The sequence below is a fragment of the Protomyctophum bolini genome (assembly GCF_963924005.1).
Source record: "Protomyctophum bolini genome assembly, chromosome: 17".
Taxonomy (NCBI): Eukaryota; Metazoa; Chordata; class Actinopteri; order Myctophiformes; family Myctophidae; genus Protomyctophum; species Protomyctophum bolini.
The window spans coordinates 36,984,475-37,003,474 of NC_137878.1; the positions used below are offsets into that span (position 1 = coordinate 36,984,475).

General features: G+C 43.3%; 2 protein-coding genes across 2 annotated transcripts in view; one reads left to right on the forward strand and one right to left on the reverse strand.

Moving 5' to 3' along the window:
- The window catches only part of elp2 (elongator acetyltransferase complex subunit 2), a gene marked incomplete at both ends in the record, with an annotated part of 103,861 nt that overhangs the window by 73,341 nt on the left and 11,520 nt on the right, over positions 1–19,000 (forward strand). The window contains 5 exons of the mRNA XM_080787244.1: positions 1,691–1,813; positions 8,043–8,192; positions 14,277–14,468; positions 15,494–15,563; positions 16,497–16,592. Of these exons, the coding sequence (XP_080643370.1) occupies positions 1,691–1,813; positions 8,043–8,192; positions 14,277–14,468; positions 15,494–15,563; positions 16,497–16,592 (631 nt within the window). The remainder of the gene's footprint in view (positions 1–1,690; positions 1,814–8,042; positions 8,193–14,276; positions 14,469–15,493; positions 15,564–16,496; positions 16,593–19,000) is intronic.
- LOC308332465 (bactericidal permeability-increasing protein-like) lies at positions 11,978–13,425 on the reverse strand (the record flags this gene model as incomplete). The annotated part of the gene is made up of 1 exon (XM_080788371.1): positions 11,978–13,425. The coding sequence occupies one exon, from the start codon at positions 13,423–13,425 to the stop codon at positions 12,013–12,015; it is 1,413 nt and encodes a 470-aa protein (XP_080644497.1). The 3' UTR covers positions 11,978–12,012.

Sequence of the window (19,000 nt, forward strand, 5' to 3'; positions counted from 1 at the left end):
CGGAAAATATCTATCCGTAACTTTTTCAAATAAAGTGTTACAGCTACACACACACAGCTATCCTTTATGTGTTCATTACAGAAATCTCATCACAACACATGTGCTTCACCTTCAACTTGTACTGTGAACAATACAGTGACAAGAACTGCTTCATTTTACATCCTGCATGCCAAACTATTAATATAAGGAACATGATAGGACTAATTATTAAATTAAACAGTCTACACATCTTTTACTTGAACGTTCTACATTGAGCATGGCAGGAGTACGTCTTAATGTTACAGAGTGCATACTGTCCATTGTACTTAACCTGTGACTACATGTAGAACTAGCGTATAATAAGAAATGCTTCATGTTCTAACAATTGTGTGTAAGGATGGTGACACATCCCTTAGTAAGACTGTGACAAAATAATAGTAGTTGTGGACGTGAGTTGATATGTTATGACAATTTTTGTATGAATGAAACCTACCAATTTGTACTCTCTCTGAGTTACAGACCCATTTGGTTCCTCCTATACAGCAGGTCTGTGCATTTCTTTTATTTATTTTATATGTGGTTTGGTTCTTGACTTTTACACTCTTATCTGTTCTTGTGCTTTGTTGCTGTTGCTGCTATGATAATGATATCAGAATTATTTCCCTTCTGGGATCAACAGTGGTTTATCTTATCTCATCTTATCGTGAGAGTGCTCAACGTGAATGTGTAACCCCAAGGCGCCGTCCTCGCTGTCAGGAAAGACAGCGAAGGCTTTGGATTGAATAAACTCCCTTTTCTCAAGGTTCAGGGGTTCTTCATTTGTTGCATATTCCATATGCCAATATGCCATATGGAAATGGAACCAGAACAAAAAAAATGAACTATTATTATTAATATCAACACCCTGAGCGGGTAGTTCTCCGTTCAATCAATTGGTAACGCCCAGTGCTCAGGACGGAGATTGATAAAAAGGACAGAGATTATTGATATCAAAACCGATCCCATCGCTCCACAGGCTGGGAGCGTCTGTTGTGCAACATTCAGTCTAGTTCTGTTCTTCCACGTCTCCATGGATTAAAGTTCTCAGTCAACTGATTGCAGTCATTTGTGTTGGAATATGATCTATATTGTGTATATATATATTTTTTTTTAATTATTGATTGACTCTTAATGTGAAGTAACAAACCCAGACCGGAAGTGCTTGTTGACTAATCTGTATATAACCAGGCGTGAATAAATCTGCTCAGTGACGTGTGTCGTACTGATGCCTCCTGGTGTGTTATTTATTTACTCTAGTGTTATTATTCCTTCGTCTATTTCTTCACTTCTATATTTCTGGTACAACACGCTAAGACAGCTGTGAAACTGTACAACACGCTAAGACAGCTGTGAAACGCAACAATTTAGATTCTAGACTATAGAAGGCAGCGTGTGCTCTATGAAAGCATGTCGTGCACCGGACATGAGCTTGTGGATCTCATATTTTCTGTCATTTGGTTATAGTAAGATGAAAGAGTATTTTGAAGTGGTCAAACTAGCAATATAATACATGTTTAGAAGCATCGTCCAATCCATAAACACAGATTGTCACAAACGCAAAGTTTGGCAGTTTGTATAATAGCAACACCATAGGTTTAGTATGATAGTTATCTAAAACACTACATTTCATCATCAGTCGTGAGATTTAATTGTATCTTTATTCTCCCTCCAGGTGCGCGTAGGGGAGGTTGGCGGGAACACTCTGGGTTTCTACGGCTGTCAGATGAGTCCCGACGGCTCCATGATGGTGGCACACGCCTTCCACGGAGCGCTGCACCTCTGGTGCCTCAACCAGGTGAGTGATGAGGGCCTTCCATGGAGCATCTACACCTCTGGTGCCTCAACCAGGTGAGTGATGAGGGCCTTCCACGGAGCGCTGCACCTCTGGTGCCTCAAACAGGTGAGTGATGAGGGCCTTCCACGGAGCGCTGCACCTCTGGTACCTCAAACAGGTGAGTGATGAGGGCCTTCCATGGAGCGCTGCACCTCTGGTGCCTCAAACAGGTGAGTGATGAGGGCCTTCCACGGAGCGCTGCACCTCTGGTGCCTCAAACAGGTGAGTGATGAGGGCCTTCCACGGAGCGCTGCACCTCTGGTACCTCAAACAGGTGAGTGATGAGGGCCTTCCACAGAGCGCTGCACCTCTGGTACCTCAAACAGGTGAGTGATGAGGGCCTTCCATTTATTTTTGTATTATTATTATTATTATTATTATTATATTATATTTTTTGCCAATTGATTTCTCCCCACACACACACACACATTTGTGTGTTGTCACTTAACCCATTCTGGGCGGGAACCCCTTTTGGTGTTTTACCCCCTCAGGCCGGGAACCCATTTTTGGGTTCTGTACAGTATGTACAGTATTAAAAAAATACAAAAAAAAAGTATGCTGCTATATAAATATTTGAAGTTTTTCAGAAAACTTAGGTCAGGCTTTAGAAGGCGTTTTTAGAATCGGCCTTAGGCCTAATTAAAACGTACGTTTTACATTGCCAAAGCAAGAGTCAAAATATAATACAAACTGTTTTAAAATGAGGAAAGTATAATACAGTTGGAGGGGGTACGTCATTGTGTAAACAGAGCTAAACATATATATAAACATTATATATTTACAGGGTATTAAGCTTTTTGAAACAAATGGCAGCAATCGTTTGCAGTCACTTTGGGACACACAGCAGAATGTCTTCTCAAAACTATTGAAAAAGTATACATGCAAAGCCTCGGATCTAAAAATGTGTTTAAAGGCGCAGTGAAATGAAAAATAAGTTTTTCACACTTTTAGACCATATCCGTGGTCATCATATGGGCATACCTAACAATGGATGCCAAAACAATGGGAAAATTCTCATTTCTGTGTGTTTTTATATCAAAGGTCCATAAAAACGATTGTATTATTTATTTATTAAAACGAAAACGTGCTGCGTGATGACGTGTACAGGTACACATCGATAAAAGCCAATAAAAATGAAGCTCACATGTTTAATTCCCCATGTCTGCGCATCCATGCAACACAGCTGCTTCTGATTACAGATTTCTCCGTTTTTATTTCCATTCAAGATAACATTCAGACAGTGTATTACTCGGTTTCAACTTAATCATCACGCTAAAATATGTTTCTGAAAACATTATAGGGTAGAAATAAGCCACATAACAGTAAACTGGTTGTGCTGGGCGACCGCCTGATTTATAAACAAACAACACCACGCTGTTGCGCATAGCATTAGCCACCGTCCCTAGCTACCGTCCCATCGCCTGAAGGGATGCGACACTCTGATTGGTTCAGAAACTTCAGACCGGTGTTTCATGTGGAAACACCATTTTCATGTTGTTCTCCATTTCCGTTTCACTGCGCCTTTAACCCATTCTGACCGGGAACCCATTTTGGTGTTGGCATCATGTTATGCTTTAGCTATTGAAAAATAGCAGATCTACAAGCTCATAGCGCGCCACCGAGTGGCGCGCTATGAGCTTGTAGGTCTGCTATTAATGAAAAATCTAAGAACGACTGACGTTTTTTAAATCTGATCTCAGGTCAGAATGGGTTCATCAGACCAGTGTGTGTCCAGTGGAAACCTCGTATGAATCTGATCTCAGGTCAGAATGGGTTAAAGGTAGCAGCTATCAGCTATGACTATATCTGCTGTAGGAGTAGTTCTTAGGCTAACCTGTGTGTGTAAATGGTGGTGTGTAAATGGCGCCTTTATCCAAGTATTTTACATAGATTGTGCATTACATTCACCCATTCACACACACACACACATACACACACACACATTCACACACCGATGGCGGGTGGAAACCATGCAAGGCATGAAAACAGAAAACATTGGGAGCAATTAGGGGTTCAGTGTCTTGCTCAAGGACACTTCGACACTAACTCTGGGGGAGCCTGCGGGTTCGAACTGGGAACCTTGGGGTTCCCATCCGGCCACTCTACACCTGATCCACTGTGTGTGTGTGTGTGTGTGTGCGCGTACGTGGCTGCATGCGTGCGACGGCGTGCGTGTGTGCGTGTCTGAGAAGATGGAGAGCCATAGATAACGGTGATTTTTTTGTCTAATTAGTCCCACCACCTCCCCTGACTGTCTGTCAGTCACCGTGACTATAACCGCGCCTGGCGTTCCCCGGGAGACGCGGCGTGGAGGTGTGAGGTCACGGCCCGGGTTCACGGACGGTTCCGTTCCAATTACACTTCCCTTTGAAGACGAGATACGGAGCTCGGCGCGGCGGCGGCTTCCCGCTAGCTTTCAAAGGGATTAGTTAATGGACGAAAATGTAATTCCTAATTAATCCATTCTGGGCGGGAACCTCGTTTGGTGTTTGACGCGTTATGGTATACTTTAGCTATTGAAAAATAGCAGATCTACAATTTCTAAATTTCTACAATTTTTCTACAATTTCTACCTACAAGCTCGTAGCGCGGCACTCGGTGCCGCGCTACGAGCTTGTAGGTCTGCTATTTTTAGAAATTTAGAAATTTAGAAATTGTGAGAAAGGGGCGCAAATCTTATATATATATTCTTTCAGAGAGAACGTTTTAACTCAAATCTTTGCTTCTGGGTGGGGGTCCCTGGAATAACATATTTTCAGATGGGGGTCGGCGGCCAATTACGTATAATTCTGAGGGTCCTTGACATGAAAATGTTTGAGAATGACTGACATGTCAGGATTTAGAAGACTTTTTTTTCTTTTTTTTTTGTTGACGTCAGGCCTAAATGGGTTAAAGCAACCTGAGCTATTTCTAGTTCACACACCTGTGAGATTGATGCGCACCGTTCACATGCAGGGGGAACATTTAATGAGCCTTCCGCGGTGTCACCGTACAAGCTGTTTGTACTTAGACATGCATGGTGGCTTAATCTGCATGCTACGACCATGGGTATAGGCCTCCTGTTGTGGAACAGCAGGAATGATATGGCTGAAACCGTGTGTGTGTGTGTGTGTGTGTGTGTGTGTCACACTGTTTCACAAATCGCACATTAACCCATTCTGACCGGGAACCCATTTTGGTGTTTGGCATCATGTTATGCTTTAGCTATTGAAAAATAGCAGATCTACAAGCTCATAGCGCGCCACCGAGTGGCGCGCTACGAGCTTGTAGGTCTGCTATTTTTGAAAAAATCGAAGAACGACTGACATTTTTAGAATCTGATCTCAGGTCAGAATGGGTTAATCAGACCAGTGTGTGTCCAGTGGAAACCTCGTATGAATCTGATCTCAGGTCAGAATGGGTTAAGGAAAGGAGGACTTGGTCATGCAAATACGTTTCAGTTGTGATATTTTCTTTTGCTTCCATCAATGTCCACACCGCTACTATCTATCTAGGGATGGCCAGCAACTGATAAAAGTCACATTTTTTACAATGACACCTCCTTTTCGATGGGAATTTGCATTTAACTCCCCTTGTGCTTAATGTATACAGTAAATCGCTCTGGATTAAGAGCGTCTGCTAAATGCCTAAAGTGTAAATTGTCTTGTGGTCTCCTGAAGAAACCAGCCAATCACCTCAATAAAGATAAAGAAAACTTTATTGTCCATCAGATTTACATAAAATGAAATGTGTCTTTGGCACAGTTACATCAATAAAACTAAAATACACAGATGCATTCAAATACTATATAAAATGCATTCACATAAAAACAGCAACAGTGATCATTAGGTGAACTATTTAAAAAAATATCTTATTTAAAATCGAAGAGGGTGGGTTAGAATCATTGTAAATCTGAATTTCTTTTCTTTTATGAACATGACTTAATAACACCACTCGTGTACTGCATGTGCAGCAGACATATTACTTTGCTATATCAAATGATGTAAATGAGCTGGGTTGAGGTAAAGGTTATTACTATTATTGTTGTATACAGTGTTGTAGAACAACGTTGTTTGGCTGTGGTGGACGTCCCTCTAGAAATGAAGAGAACATCTATTTAAAGAGAATCGTTTGAAGGGAATGTTTTGTTAGGAGAGAAAGTTGGAACAGTTAAAATTACCTTATTTTAACTGGTTTAATTTAGTTCATTTTAGTTTAGTTTATTCGTTTATTTTGTTATTTTTTTCCCAATCCAATCCACTATATAGTACTTTTTCCAACGCAATGTTAACACATTGCTGTACAGAAAATATTGTGTCATGGATCATGATTTAACAGGTTCTTACTGATAATAGTCTGAACTAATTAATCTAAACCAGTCATTCTTAACCCGTGTTTTCCCATTTCAAGGACCTGTTATAGAAATCTGTCGGTGAGCACTTATAACACAGTTGAAACAACAATAATGAGACAGACACAATTCAGAGTTTCAGAGTATTGGAATAGAATGTATTCGAATACGGAGACAGTAGTGAAGCGTTGCAATGGAACACCGTACTGACTCAACACATCTCAGTCAGGCTTCAGCTTAATACATTATTACCCACCACCCCCCAGGGGTAGGTGGGTCTTAACACATGACATCAGAAGACCCCTCCAGACCACACAAGTCACAGGTCACAGAAAACAGCTTCTCATGGTTTGGTTTATGATCCTTAAATGTACAACTTAGGTATTCCACATTTCCTTGACAGACCCCCAGTAAGATAAACCATTAGGCCCTGGACCTTTGGTGTAGAGGTCCGGTCACCTAGGCTCAGTGTAGCCTGACAGCGCGTCGCAGGTTCGAGTCCGATCCCGACAGCCTTTTCTGCGTATCGAATCAGACTTTATTTATATAGCACATTATAACACAACCAAGGTGCTTCACAACAAAATAAATTAAAGCAAAATACAAATACATCAAGCAGAGCATAGAAAAACATAATATAACATTGAAAGTCAAGGAAAAAAGGTGCGTTTTTAGTAATAAATAGGGGGAGGTTGTTCCACAGCTCAGGGGCTGCCACAGCAAAGGCACGGTCACCTTTTGTTCTGAGGGTTCGGGTTGTTTGCACAGTCAGCAGTGTTGTTTGTCCTGTCAGCCTACTGCCCTTTCAATAAAGGCATAAAAGCATATAAGGCATAAAAGTAAAAAATATAAAAATACATATAATATATTATATATATAAAAAATAGAATAAGGCAGGGACCCTCATAACTATGAGTGTAGACAAATGCAAATACCCCCCAAAAAATGCAAAATGTAACCGTTTGATCACAATATACAGTGTGATGCTGGATGTCATTTCGGAAGCCATTTCTGCGCCCCCTACTAATCGAGCATGACCATCTCCATGCAAATGATGTATTGTTATGCGTCAAGTTATGGAACTGGTTCTCCAACCTTTTCATGTCATGGTCCCCCCAAATTGATTTGTATTTGCCTGCGGACCCCCATTTGAAAATAGTTTGTGCCATGTAATGGACCCCCAGAAGAGAAGATCTATGTAAAGATTATGCCATATTTTACAAACATCATAATATAAACACGATATATAAACTCCCAGCTAGCGCGGCACAGTGACTACTCTGTGAGCTTGTAGATTTAATATCCGTATAAATGGATAATGTGCTTAACCCATTCAGGCCTGACGTCGAAATTAAATAAATTAATAAATAAATTAATGACAATTTTCGGAAAGATTTGAGGCACATTTTAACGATTTTTCAAAAATAGCAGACCTACAAGTTCTTACCAGACCTACAAGAGCTTAATAGCAGACCTACAAGAGCTTGTAGATGTGCTATTTTTCAATAGCTTAAATTTAACGTAACGCTTAAAACACCAAAAGGGGTTCCCGCCCAGGTTAAAATGATTGTGACACCATGTTAACTACATTCTCTGGTTGGGACCCGCTGGAACCGCTCCCAAGGACCTCTTTTTGATAACCAGCGAGTCATGAAAGTGACACTTCAACTGCCCCTTGTGATGTCATCAGGTCACTTCAACTGCCCCTTGTGATGTCATCCTATAGGGGGAGTGGAGTCCAGGGGTGGTGATATCAGGTCACTTCAACTGCCCCTTGTGATGTCATCCTTTAGGGGGAGTGGAGTCCAGGGGTGGTGATATCAGGTCACTTCAACTGCCCCTTGTGATGTCATCCTTTAGGGGGAGTGGAGTCCAGGGGTGGTGATATCGGGCCACTTCAACGCGGTCCAGGACCTGAGCTGGGACCCCGAGGGGGACTTCCTGATCAGCGTGGGCTCAGACCAGACCACCAGACTGTTCACTCCCTGGAGGACGGGCGACGGCACGCAGGTACTAAAAAAATACTCACATTTGTTACTTAACCCATTTAGACCTGTACTGAGAACAGATTGTAAAAATGTCTTCTAAATCCTGACAGTTTTCTGATAAACCTGTTAATATGTCAGTGGTGCTCAACCTTTTTAAATGTCAAGGACCCCCGGAATTATCTGTATTTGGCCGCCGACCCCCACCTGGACCCTCCCTAGCTGAAGCAAAGAATATATATATTCAAAGATGTGCGCCACATTTTCACGATTTTTCAAAAATAGCAGATCTACAAGCTCTTAGCACGGCACTCGGTGCCGCGCTAATACAAATAATAACTAAATAAAGTGCAGATTTAGTCGGCTAACATCTTATGCTATTTAGTCGTCTACAGACTAACACTAAAACATTCCAGGTGACTAAAATGTGACTAGATCTATATTAAAACTATTCATATCAAGAGACTATGACTAAAACATTGGGAAGTGAGGACGCTGGCGTCGACTGTTCGCCGCTTCACCTCCCAATGTATGAATGAATGAACCATTGTAAAGCGCTTTGAGCACTTGGAAAAGCGCTATAAAAATGCAATTCATTATTAAAACTAAAGTCAAAATTTGCTCTAAAAATCAACACAGAGTGCATCCCAACCCAGCTCACTGGCTGGACAGCATTCGGTATTGTCTGTCGGCTTCTTCCAAAATCAAGTCACTCTGACTGTTTGTTTGTTTGCTTGGTTTGTCAGGATAACGTGGGGACATTTATTTACTCAACAATTGCTGCACGGGAATATAATATGCCACGTGAGTTGACTTGTGATTTGGTTGTGGATGTGATCAGACTGTCATTAACCCATTCTGACCTGAGATCAGATTCATACGAGGTTTTCCACTGGACACACACTGGTCTGATGAACCCATTCTGACCTGAGATCAGATTCTAAAAATGTCAGTCGCTCTTCGATTTTTCAAAAATAGCAGACCTACAAGCTCGTAGCGCGCCACTCGGTGAGCTTGTAGATCTGCTATTTTTCAATAGCTAAAGCATAACATGATGCTAACACCAAAACGGGTTCCCGGTCAGAATGGGTTAAGCACAGTCTGTCATCAATCCTGGTGTCTAAACTGCCTCCCCCTGGCCAGCCGGGGCGCCTGATGGAGGGGAAAGGAACTGGTTGGAATAACGTCTTCCTTCCACGCGCTATATACGTCCAACCAGGGAAACTCCCCCCTGTCAGGTGTAAAAGGAGCAACTTGGACACTCATGCATGAAGGAGCAGTCCGTTGCTCTCCCCAGGTTGGCGGAGGGTGTGTATAGAGCCCAGGATTACATTAGATAATTGACACGGGTGAAAAATGGGTTACAAAATCCTGCGATATATATATATATTTTTAAAGCACAGTCTGTCAACAACCCAAATAATAATACGTGAAACTTGCGAAATGTGTGGCGAATCTGGAAAAAAAAAGAATTACCACTAGCTTTCTTCACAAATGTGTTCATAAAGGTGTCTACTATCACCTATCAATTTGTTCCAATTTGTTTCCCTTGGGAAACTTTGTGACAGCTCCCGAAAGTTGGGCTACCTACAGTATATAAGGCAACATTCTCAAAATGTCATTATGCTTTAAGTGATGTGTCAAACTAGGGGAGTTTCATGACACTGAATCCATTGCAAGCAATAGTTTTGCACGAAAAAAAGCTAAACTGGATCTGTGTGTGTGTGTGTGTGTACTAAAAATCCATCCAGAAACCAATATGAATATTCTCTTAAATATTCTTCATGTGTCAACATTTCATTTTTATACAAACATTTTGGGTGTGTGGGTGTGTGTGTGTGTGTGTGTGTGTGTGTGTGTGTGTGTGTGTGTGTGTGTGTGTGTGTGTGTGTGTGTGTGTGTGTGTGTGTGTGTGTGTGTGTGTGTGTGTGTGTGTGTGTGTGTGTGTGTGTGTGTGTGTGTGTGTGTGTGTGTGTGTGTGTGTGTGTGTGTGTGTGTGTGTGTGTGTGTGTGTGTGTTTGTGTGTGTGAATGCATAAAACATAAAACTTGCTGAAACGTGTTTCCCAGCTTGAGGGACTCTGGGTTTAATTATCCCATCCTGATTTAATATGCATTGCATGTGGTTTTTAAGAAAGGCTTATCACTAATGTTTTATAGGCTGTTATTATTATTCCATAATTTGCATTTTTTCTATATATTTTTTAAGCGTGACATGCAGGCCGCCAGGTTTGTTCTAAAAAAACCCACACATCCTCCGTTTCTCGGTGCTGTGTCAAACTGTAAAAACAGAACGACAGGACATGAAGGGGGCTCGAGTCGCGACCCACTTTGAAAGCTCCAATTTTATTCACAGCACAGCAGCATATTGTTGCTGTGACTTTGAATCAAATTGGAGCTTTTAACCCATTTTGGGCTGAGGTCGATAAAAAAAGGCTTTTAAATCCTTTCTGAAAAACCCATGTTTATATGTCAGTGGTGCTCAACCTTTTTCATGTCAAGGACCCCCAGAATTATCTCTATTGGGCCACGGACCCCCCCCATCTCAAAATATGTAGTTCCAGGGACCCCCCAGAAGCAAATATTTGAGTTAAAAATGTTCGCTCTGAAATATATATATTCAAAGATTTGCGCCACATTTTCACGACTTTTTAAAAATAGCATATCTACAAGCTTATAGCGCGCCACTCGGTGGCGCGCTATAAGCTTGTAGATTTGCTATTTTTCAATAGCTAAGGTAGAACACAATGCTTAAAACACCAAAAGGGGTTTCGGCCCAAAATGGGTTAAAGTGAGTGCGAGGCGAGCCCCCCTCGTGTTGTTCTATATTTAACCCACTGTATTGGCTTTGGCTCAGATGCACAATAAGTGCTATACTGTGCTTTGAAATAACAATATCTGGATTTTAAATAGCGCTTTTCTAAGTACTCCAACGACATTATTAAGAATAGAAAAACAACAGATAAGAATTAAAAGCAATACGATAATAAAAAAATAGCAAGTTGAAATTTGAGAGAGAGAGAGAGAGAGAGAGAGAGAGAGGTTTATTTTACACAACATGATACAAGTGTGCATGGACATTAACAATGAATGCTTTATTGCGAGTACTACAGTGATTGATAAAGCATACTAGTACATTGATTCATACAGTACCATACATTCAGTGTAACTGTTATTCATATAATAGTCAAGTTCATTATAACACATCCCCGTTGAAAAGATATTGCTCAAAACGTTTTGTTATTCATTTAAAAAACATATATTTTGGATGGTTTTACTATGAGTGTCAGTATCACGCTTACACCGTGTCCCCTTCAGTAAGGGATGAGATGAGACCCAATATGGAGATGTTTGTCACTTTCCCTGTAAGTTCCACTTTCAACGGAGTCCAGAAGGGCAGCGACATTACGCTAAATGGTGCATTTATGTGAAATGGTAAATGGTGCATTTATGTGAAATGGTAAATGGTGCATTTTTATAGCATTTGTATCCAAAGTACTTTAGAATGCACTTTAAATTCACCCTGTCAGCTGGCACGCGCACGCACTCATGCACGCACGCACGCAAGTTATGGGTTCAGTGCCTTGCTCAAGGACACTTAGATACTAACTCAACTGAGCTACTGTTTGCATTACGAAATCAACCTCATTCACATGTGTTCAGTTGTCAATCCTCTGATTGTGAGTATAATCAGTGGATTAAACATCAATTTTAATACATCTAAATAAAGAAACATAATTTCATGTCCCCCCCCAAACACACACACACACACACACACACACACACACACACACACACACACACACACACACACACACACACACACAGGTCACTGTGGTGAATGCATTAGATTGTAACATCAGAAGCGATGACCACAAACCCCTCCTTCACCAGCACCACAGGGTTCACCAGTTGGATGCTGTGGAGGCTGGGAATGTCCATACCCTGGGACAGCATGGCGTTCACTTTAGGTAACACCACCATCTTCAACGCCATCTTTGCAACACTCTCCAGTCGAGACACCTGGAAATCCCCCACCTCACTGGACAGCAGTGCCATGGTGAAGTTGCTCATGCTCGCAGAGCCCTTCACCTTCCCCTGGGAGAAGAAGACTTTGAGGCCGAAGTCGGCGTCGACGCTGAGTTTGAACAGAGGAGCCAGGGTTGTGTTGGGACAGACGGCAAAGGCCTTGACCACGGCCAAGACGTCTAGTTCCACCAAGTCGGAGACGAAGCTGAACATGGGAACCTCTCTGGCGTCCACCTGCAGTTCCATGAGCATGTTGGGAAACATCTTGGGCAGCTGAGGGACGAACATGCCAAAGGAAGTGGTGTTGAGGCGCACGGGAGAAGCCTTCGGGATCATGCTGTCGTTGATCTGAGCTCCGATGTAGGAGGAGGAGTAGACGTAGGAGGCGGAGTTCGCGGCAAACTCGGAGAAGCCAAATTGCAGCATGTAGTCGCTCTGTGGGGTCAGTGTGAAAGGCTCGGCGTGGAACGGTGGTTCCGTGTGGTTCTGAACGTGGTAGAACTCCCCCTTCCAGTCCAGCCCGAGGCGGGTACTCTGCACTCGAGGTGCCGAGGTGAGCGGGACCTCCACGGCCACGCCGGGGCCCACCCCCACGGAAAGGCTCATCGCAGCCAGCCGTCTCTGCACGTCCTGAACGGCCTGCCGGAACCCCGGACAGATCCGCTCTTCCATTTTGGATTTGATGGCGTCCTGATATTCGCTCACGAATGGCTGGTACAGCCAGCTGGCGCCGCCCTCCAGGTCTATGTCCAAGCCCCCGACGCCCCCGTAGCAGAAGGTGCCGTCCACGGTGGCGTGCCCCTCGCCGTCGCTCCCCAACGTCACCCCGGTGCTCACGTAGACGTCCCACAGCTTCACGGTGAACGTCCCGCCGTCGTGGATGAACCCGTAGCTCATCCGCCAGTTCCCCGACACCGTGACGGCCAGGTCGTCCACCGCCATCTTGAGTCCCGCGTTTTCTTCGTCGAACTGCACGGAGGGTTCGGGCAGCTCGCACCGGACGACGCTCATCCAGTCGAGGACGTAGTGCACGTCTCCGAACACGCTGAGGCTGATGCTCCCCCGCTGCTGTGGGATGTCCGCCGCCTGGATCCTCTGACACAACACGTCTGCTCCGATCCGCGTGCCGTACCGAAGCGCCTTGTCGGTTAGGACGAGCTTCATGGCGGCGGGGGTTTCTCCGTCGCAACGAGAGGCGAGAGTCAACAGGAGCAGGAGCAGGAACGACATGTCGACTCGATGTTGGAATGCAGACTGTGTATGTGAAACGAAGGTGGTTGTTTTCAGTTTTATAAGTTCCTTTTTTTGTTTCGGGTCAGCATCAGTTCCTGGTTTTTGTTTCATTCTCATAGCGCGGCTGTTTTCGATAGGGAACTGAAACGCTTTTTTCTCACTGGACTGTTTGCCACTGTAATTCCATTCTAACTAGTCTTTTATGTATTGTCCCATCTTCTCCATACATAGAAGTATGTATGTTCACAGGTGCTTTGTATTTTAATTGTAGTTTGTTGCAGCTATTTGTGATGTTAACACATGTTTTTGCCAAATGTTTGCCTATGATATGGCCAGAATAGGGTCACTAGAGATCATGTTATACATACAAAAGTATATCCTAAGATTTGGACTCATTGAATAAGTATGACCTGTACCTGTATGCTCGACTGAACTCAAAGTTGATTTTTAAATCACATAAGCCAACCGAAGTGCTGCACAGGGCAACAGAATAAAACACATAAAAACACAACACAATAAAGTGCACGGTAGAAAACAAAAGGGAATGAAATTGAAACTAAAAAAGCAACACACCACTGGCATGGGGTGCTGGTATACTGTATGTGCTCAAAGGCCAGAGAGGAGAAGTATGTCTTCTCAATAATATTTTTAACATATAGGCTGTGGAACAGCCTCCCCTTTCACAGCCTATCGTTGTCTGTGTTTTCTGCGTTCGGTTCAAGCTCATAGCGCGCTACGAGCTTGTAGGTCTGCTATTTTTGAAAAATCGAAGAACGACGGACATGTTTAGAATCTGATCTCAGGTCAGAATGGGTTAATTAATAGACTTCACACTGTTTCTCTTGCAGAGAACCTGGCATGAGATCTCGCGGCCTCAGATCCACGGCTACGACCTGCAGTGTCTGACCATGGTGGGGAGGTTCCAGTTCGTGTCCGGCGCCGACGAGAAGGTCCTGCGAGCCTTCCGGGCGCCGCGCAACTTCGTGGAGAACTTCGCCAACATCTCCGGCACGTCTCTGAAGGAGCTGCTGGCGTCCGACGTGAGTGGAGCGGCCTCGTTAAATACCTGCTCACAATACTGAGCAGGAAGGTGGGGGATGGGTGGCTATAGGGTTGGCATCATTTTTAGGATGTTAACAATTTCCCAACTACAAAACATTATAAAGAATGTTGGCCTTCAATATAATACATAATAAATGAATAAATGCAATCGTACAGTATTGCATACCTATTATATTATTGTAGTGTTTCTCAAAGTGAGGTCCAGTGTTCCCCTGGGTTACTTGACGTGGTTCCCTTTTAGATCTGTAACTCATGAGTGTACAGATGGAACCAAATGGACCCATAGCGGGTTCATTTATGCCTCTGCAATATATGCCTCTGCTTTTGATATTCCATCCCCTGGTCATTGATTTCCTTGGGATATGTGTTTTACCACTGCTTCTGGGAAGACGGAATTAAATACATGCATTTCCTTTCGGGGGAAATGTCGACATGTCTGATATGTTGGATATGTACGTTTGCATGTAAAAATAATACAAAATACAAAATTGAAGGAAAAAACAACTGCCTAACAATGATGTCACTGGTAGGCGGGTTTCTGTGTCCACCACCCTCCTATTAGATACCATTTTAGAAGAGCATTAGTGAGGACCAATTATTTGTAGTCATCCATTAACCTTATTTTGGTCAAATTGACAAAAACAAAACATTTAAAGATTTGTCACGATGTGTGAAAAGATTTGTCCGTTTCTAACTTTAAAAAATAAAAAAAGACCCATTCCTTAGTGGTCTATTAAGGCTCAAAGTGGTTAAGAAAATGTCTCCCCGCTGCCGGTTTTGCTGTCGTTTGCTTTTCACAAATCGAACCGTGCTCTTCGAGGACCATTTAGCCCAGTCAAGTTAAAATGTTCTCCTCTGTGGTTACTTAATGTGTGTGTGTACGTGTGTGTGTGTGTGTGTGTCGCGTGTGTGTGTGCGTGTGTGTGTGTGTGTGCGTGCGTGTGTGTGTGCGTGCGTGTGTGCGTGTGTGTGTGTGCGTGCGTGCGTGCGTGCTCATTCCCAGGACACTGCAGACCTTCCAGAGGGAGCCAGTACTCCAGCCCTGGGTCTCTCCAACAAGGCTGTGTTTCAAGGTGAACAGAACAGAGGTGTTATAGTTGGTTTTCTTTCAGCCCTGCTGTTGGGAATAGCAGTCTGTGGTCACAGGGCCCACTTTGGCCCATTTACCTGCTCTCCTGAGACATATATATATACACACGCTGCTTGGCTCTCACACGGTTTCACCACAGCTTCCACCTAGCAGTCTGTACACGGGAAGGAAGGGACGGCGGTGTGGAGAGAATTAAGCAGATATGTCGCCCCTCTCTCCACTTCCCTTTCACCTTTTTGCATTTGCATTAAATAATTCCCAACGGAAACACCAATGCGTATCAGAGGGCTAGTAGTACTCCTACCAAGGTGTTGAAGGAGTTAACCCATTTGTCTTCTAAATCCTAACAGTTTTCTGAAAAAAACCTATGTTTCTATGTCAGTCGTTCTCAACCTTTTTCATGTCAAGGACCCCCAGAATTATCTGTATTTGGCCGCCGACCCCCATCTGAAAATATGTAGTTCAAGGGACCTCACCAGAAGCAAAGATTTCGCTCTGAAATAATATATACGAATTGTAAAGAGCATTACGAAAAACGATTTTTCAAAACTCGTAGGCGCTATGAGCTTGTAGATCTGCTATTTTTCAATAGCTAAAGTATGACACAATGCTTAAAACGCCAAAAGGGGTTCCCGTCCTGAATGAATAATATTTTCGTTTAGGTTAGTTTAGAGTTTGCCTAGGGAGTCAAGATCTTGAATTTGGTGGAAGCATACCTGTAGTAGAATATCTTTTGTTAGAGCCACGTTTTGGGGGAACAAGCTCCCTCCGGTGTTATGCCACCCACTCTGGAGAAGTAGTTTAATTACCACCCTGTAATTCTTAGCTCTAAATACAGTACTAAATCTAGACAAAAAAAAATGTTTATGCTTGTTAGACACCTTATCCATCAGTAATGTAGTGTTTCACGTTGCAGGTGACCTCGCTCCGAAGCCCAAGACCGACGAGGAGCAATTCAGCAGCGTGTCTGACCAGTACCAAGAGTCCTACTTCCACCCTCTGAACCTTACTGGTACTGTGACACACACACACACACGCACACTGTTATAGAAATCTGCCGGTGAGCACTTAACATAGTTGAAACATCAATAATGAGACAGACACAATTCAGAGTTTCAGAGTATTGGAATAGAATGTATTCGAATACGGAGACAGCAGTGAAGCGTTTACAATGGAACACCGTACTGACTCAACACATCTCAGTCAGGTTTCAGCTTAAATACATTATTACCCCCCACCCCAGGGGTGGGTGGGTCTTGTACACATGACATCAGAGACCTCCAGACCACACATGTCACAGGTCACAGAAAACAGCTTCTCATGGCTTGGTTTATGACGTCCTTAAATGTACAAGCATTCCACATTTCCTTGACAACACGCACACGCACACACGCACACGCACATGCACACACACACACACACACACACACACACACACACACACACACACACACACACACACACACACACACACTGTTATTCTGCAGTGATAAAGTCCCTGCCCACCGCGGTGCATCTGGCTTTGTGGAGCGTCAGCAGGGACACAATGGGCTCTATATGCACACAGAAAGAACTCCCAATTCCGACTTCCGGGGCCGCTTCCCTACTTCCTTCACAGGTGTTACTGATGATACTAATTAAGGCTCCATTTGGAAAGGACTCAGAGACACTTTGAGACCCACTGATGTCGCAGAGTGTTTCCCAGTGAGCCAACATGCTCACTAGCTAGCAGCACCCCGACTCTGTTTGACCAGATTGGAACAGAGCCTTCGTATTAGTGTCATCATCGGTAACACCTGTGAAGGAAGTGGGGAAGGGGCCCATGTTCTTTCCAAAGTGGCGTGCGTGTGCAGTAGGAAGAAGGCTCTACTACGTCTTCATTGGCAGGTGTGAGTCAGCAGTGACGACGCACAGCAACGTGTGTGTGGGGGGAGGAATCAATTGGCATAATGACTAAATTGGGGAGAAAGATTGATTAAAAACGAAGAAAAAAGGAATCAAAGTGAATCAAATAAGCAATTTGAAGCAGGCAATGCAAAGGACAACCTAAGCCTTAGGCTGTGGCGGTATGGAATGTTTAATAGCACAGTGAAAAAAAACAAAATCCAATCTATCATGGCGGTTTGCTGCATGCACTCCGAATGCGGCATATTACCTCATCCGGATCCGTCCGCCTGCCCCACGTCGTCTGGTCTGGCTCAAAGCCAAAATATATCAATAAATAATGACGGTACGATTAACGCAGTTCATGTCCCAGAGCTTAAATAATGACGGTACGGTAACGCAGTTCATTCAAGATTGATTCAAGATTGCTTTATTTTGTCATAATTTCCAACTGTAGCAGCAGAAAAAAACGAAATTACGTTTCTCCTAGTTAAAAGACAGCACAGGCTCATACAATAATAAATTATCAGTGCAAGACAATACTAAGTATAAATAAGTCCTAAAAACTACAGGGATCCATAAAAAGATTTATAGAATAAAAACCATTTAAAACCATTTAAAAAACTGAACATGGATCACAGTTCATGTCCCAGAGCTTACCTAAAAGACAAGCTTTACTTTAGTTTGTTTTTACCGCCCAGCCTTTACTCATGTTTCCAACTCCCTGCTCCCTGCAGTGCCTATACTCACACGCTGTGTGTTTCCAACTCCCTGCTCCCTGCAGTGCCTATACTCACACGCTGTGCACTCGAGTGTCTATCGTCCCTGTCGGGGTGGAAACCTCATATGTCCACAAACTGTCACTTTTCAGAATTCAAATAGAACAGATTCTATACAAAATGTCATCTAAATCCAAACCGTTTTCTGTAGAAACCCTATGTTTCTACATCAGTGGTTCTCAAACTATTTCATGTCAAGGAGCCCCAGAATGATATGTATTCTGCCGCAGACCGCCATCTGAAAATATCTTGTTCCAGAAGCAAAGACTTGAGTTAAAAACGTTTGCTGTGAAAGAGTATATATATGAAAAGATTTGCATACATTTTCACGATAAAAGAAAAATCAGATCTGCAAGCTCGTAGCGTGGCACAGAGTGCCGTGCTACGAGCTTGTAGATTTGCTATTTTTCAACGGCTACGGTATACAATCATGGTTAAAGTGGTTAAAAGCTGAGGGCGACACAGATGCGTCGTCAGGTCTAAATGTGTTAAAAGCATCAAAAGCTCCAAACGAGCTTGTGGTACAGTATCTGCTACATGTGATGCTTTCATGTGACGCTGGAGTACGATCAAGTCAAAACACAACAAAGTTAGAATGTGGAGATAAGAGGCTTCTGCCCTGACGACGGCCAACGGATCTCTCTCTCTGTTCCCGGGTGCTCTCATACGATGAGACGAAGAGAACACAGACAGAACACACACAGCCAGACAGAAAGACAAACTATAGTTATCAGCCTGTTCTGTCCTTCCCCTCCAA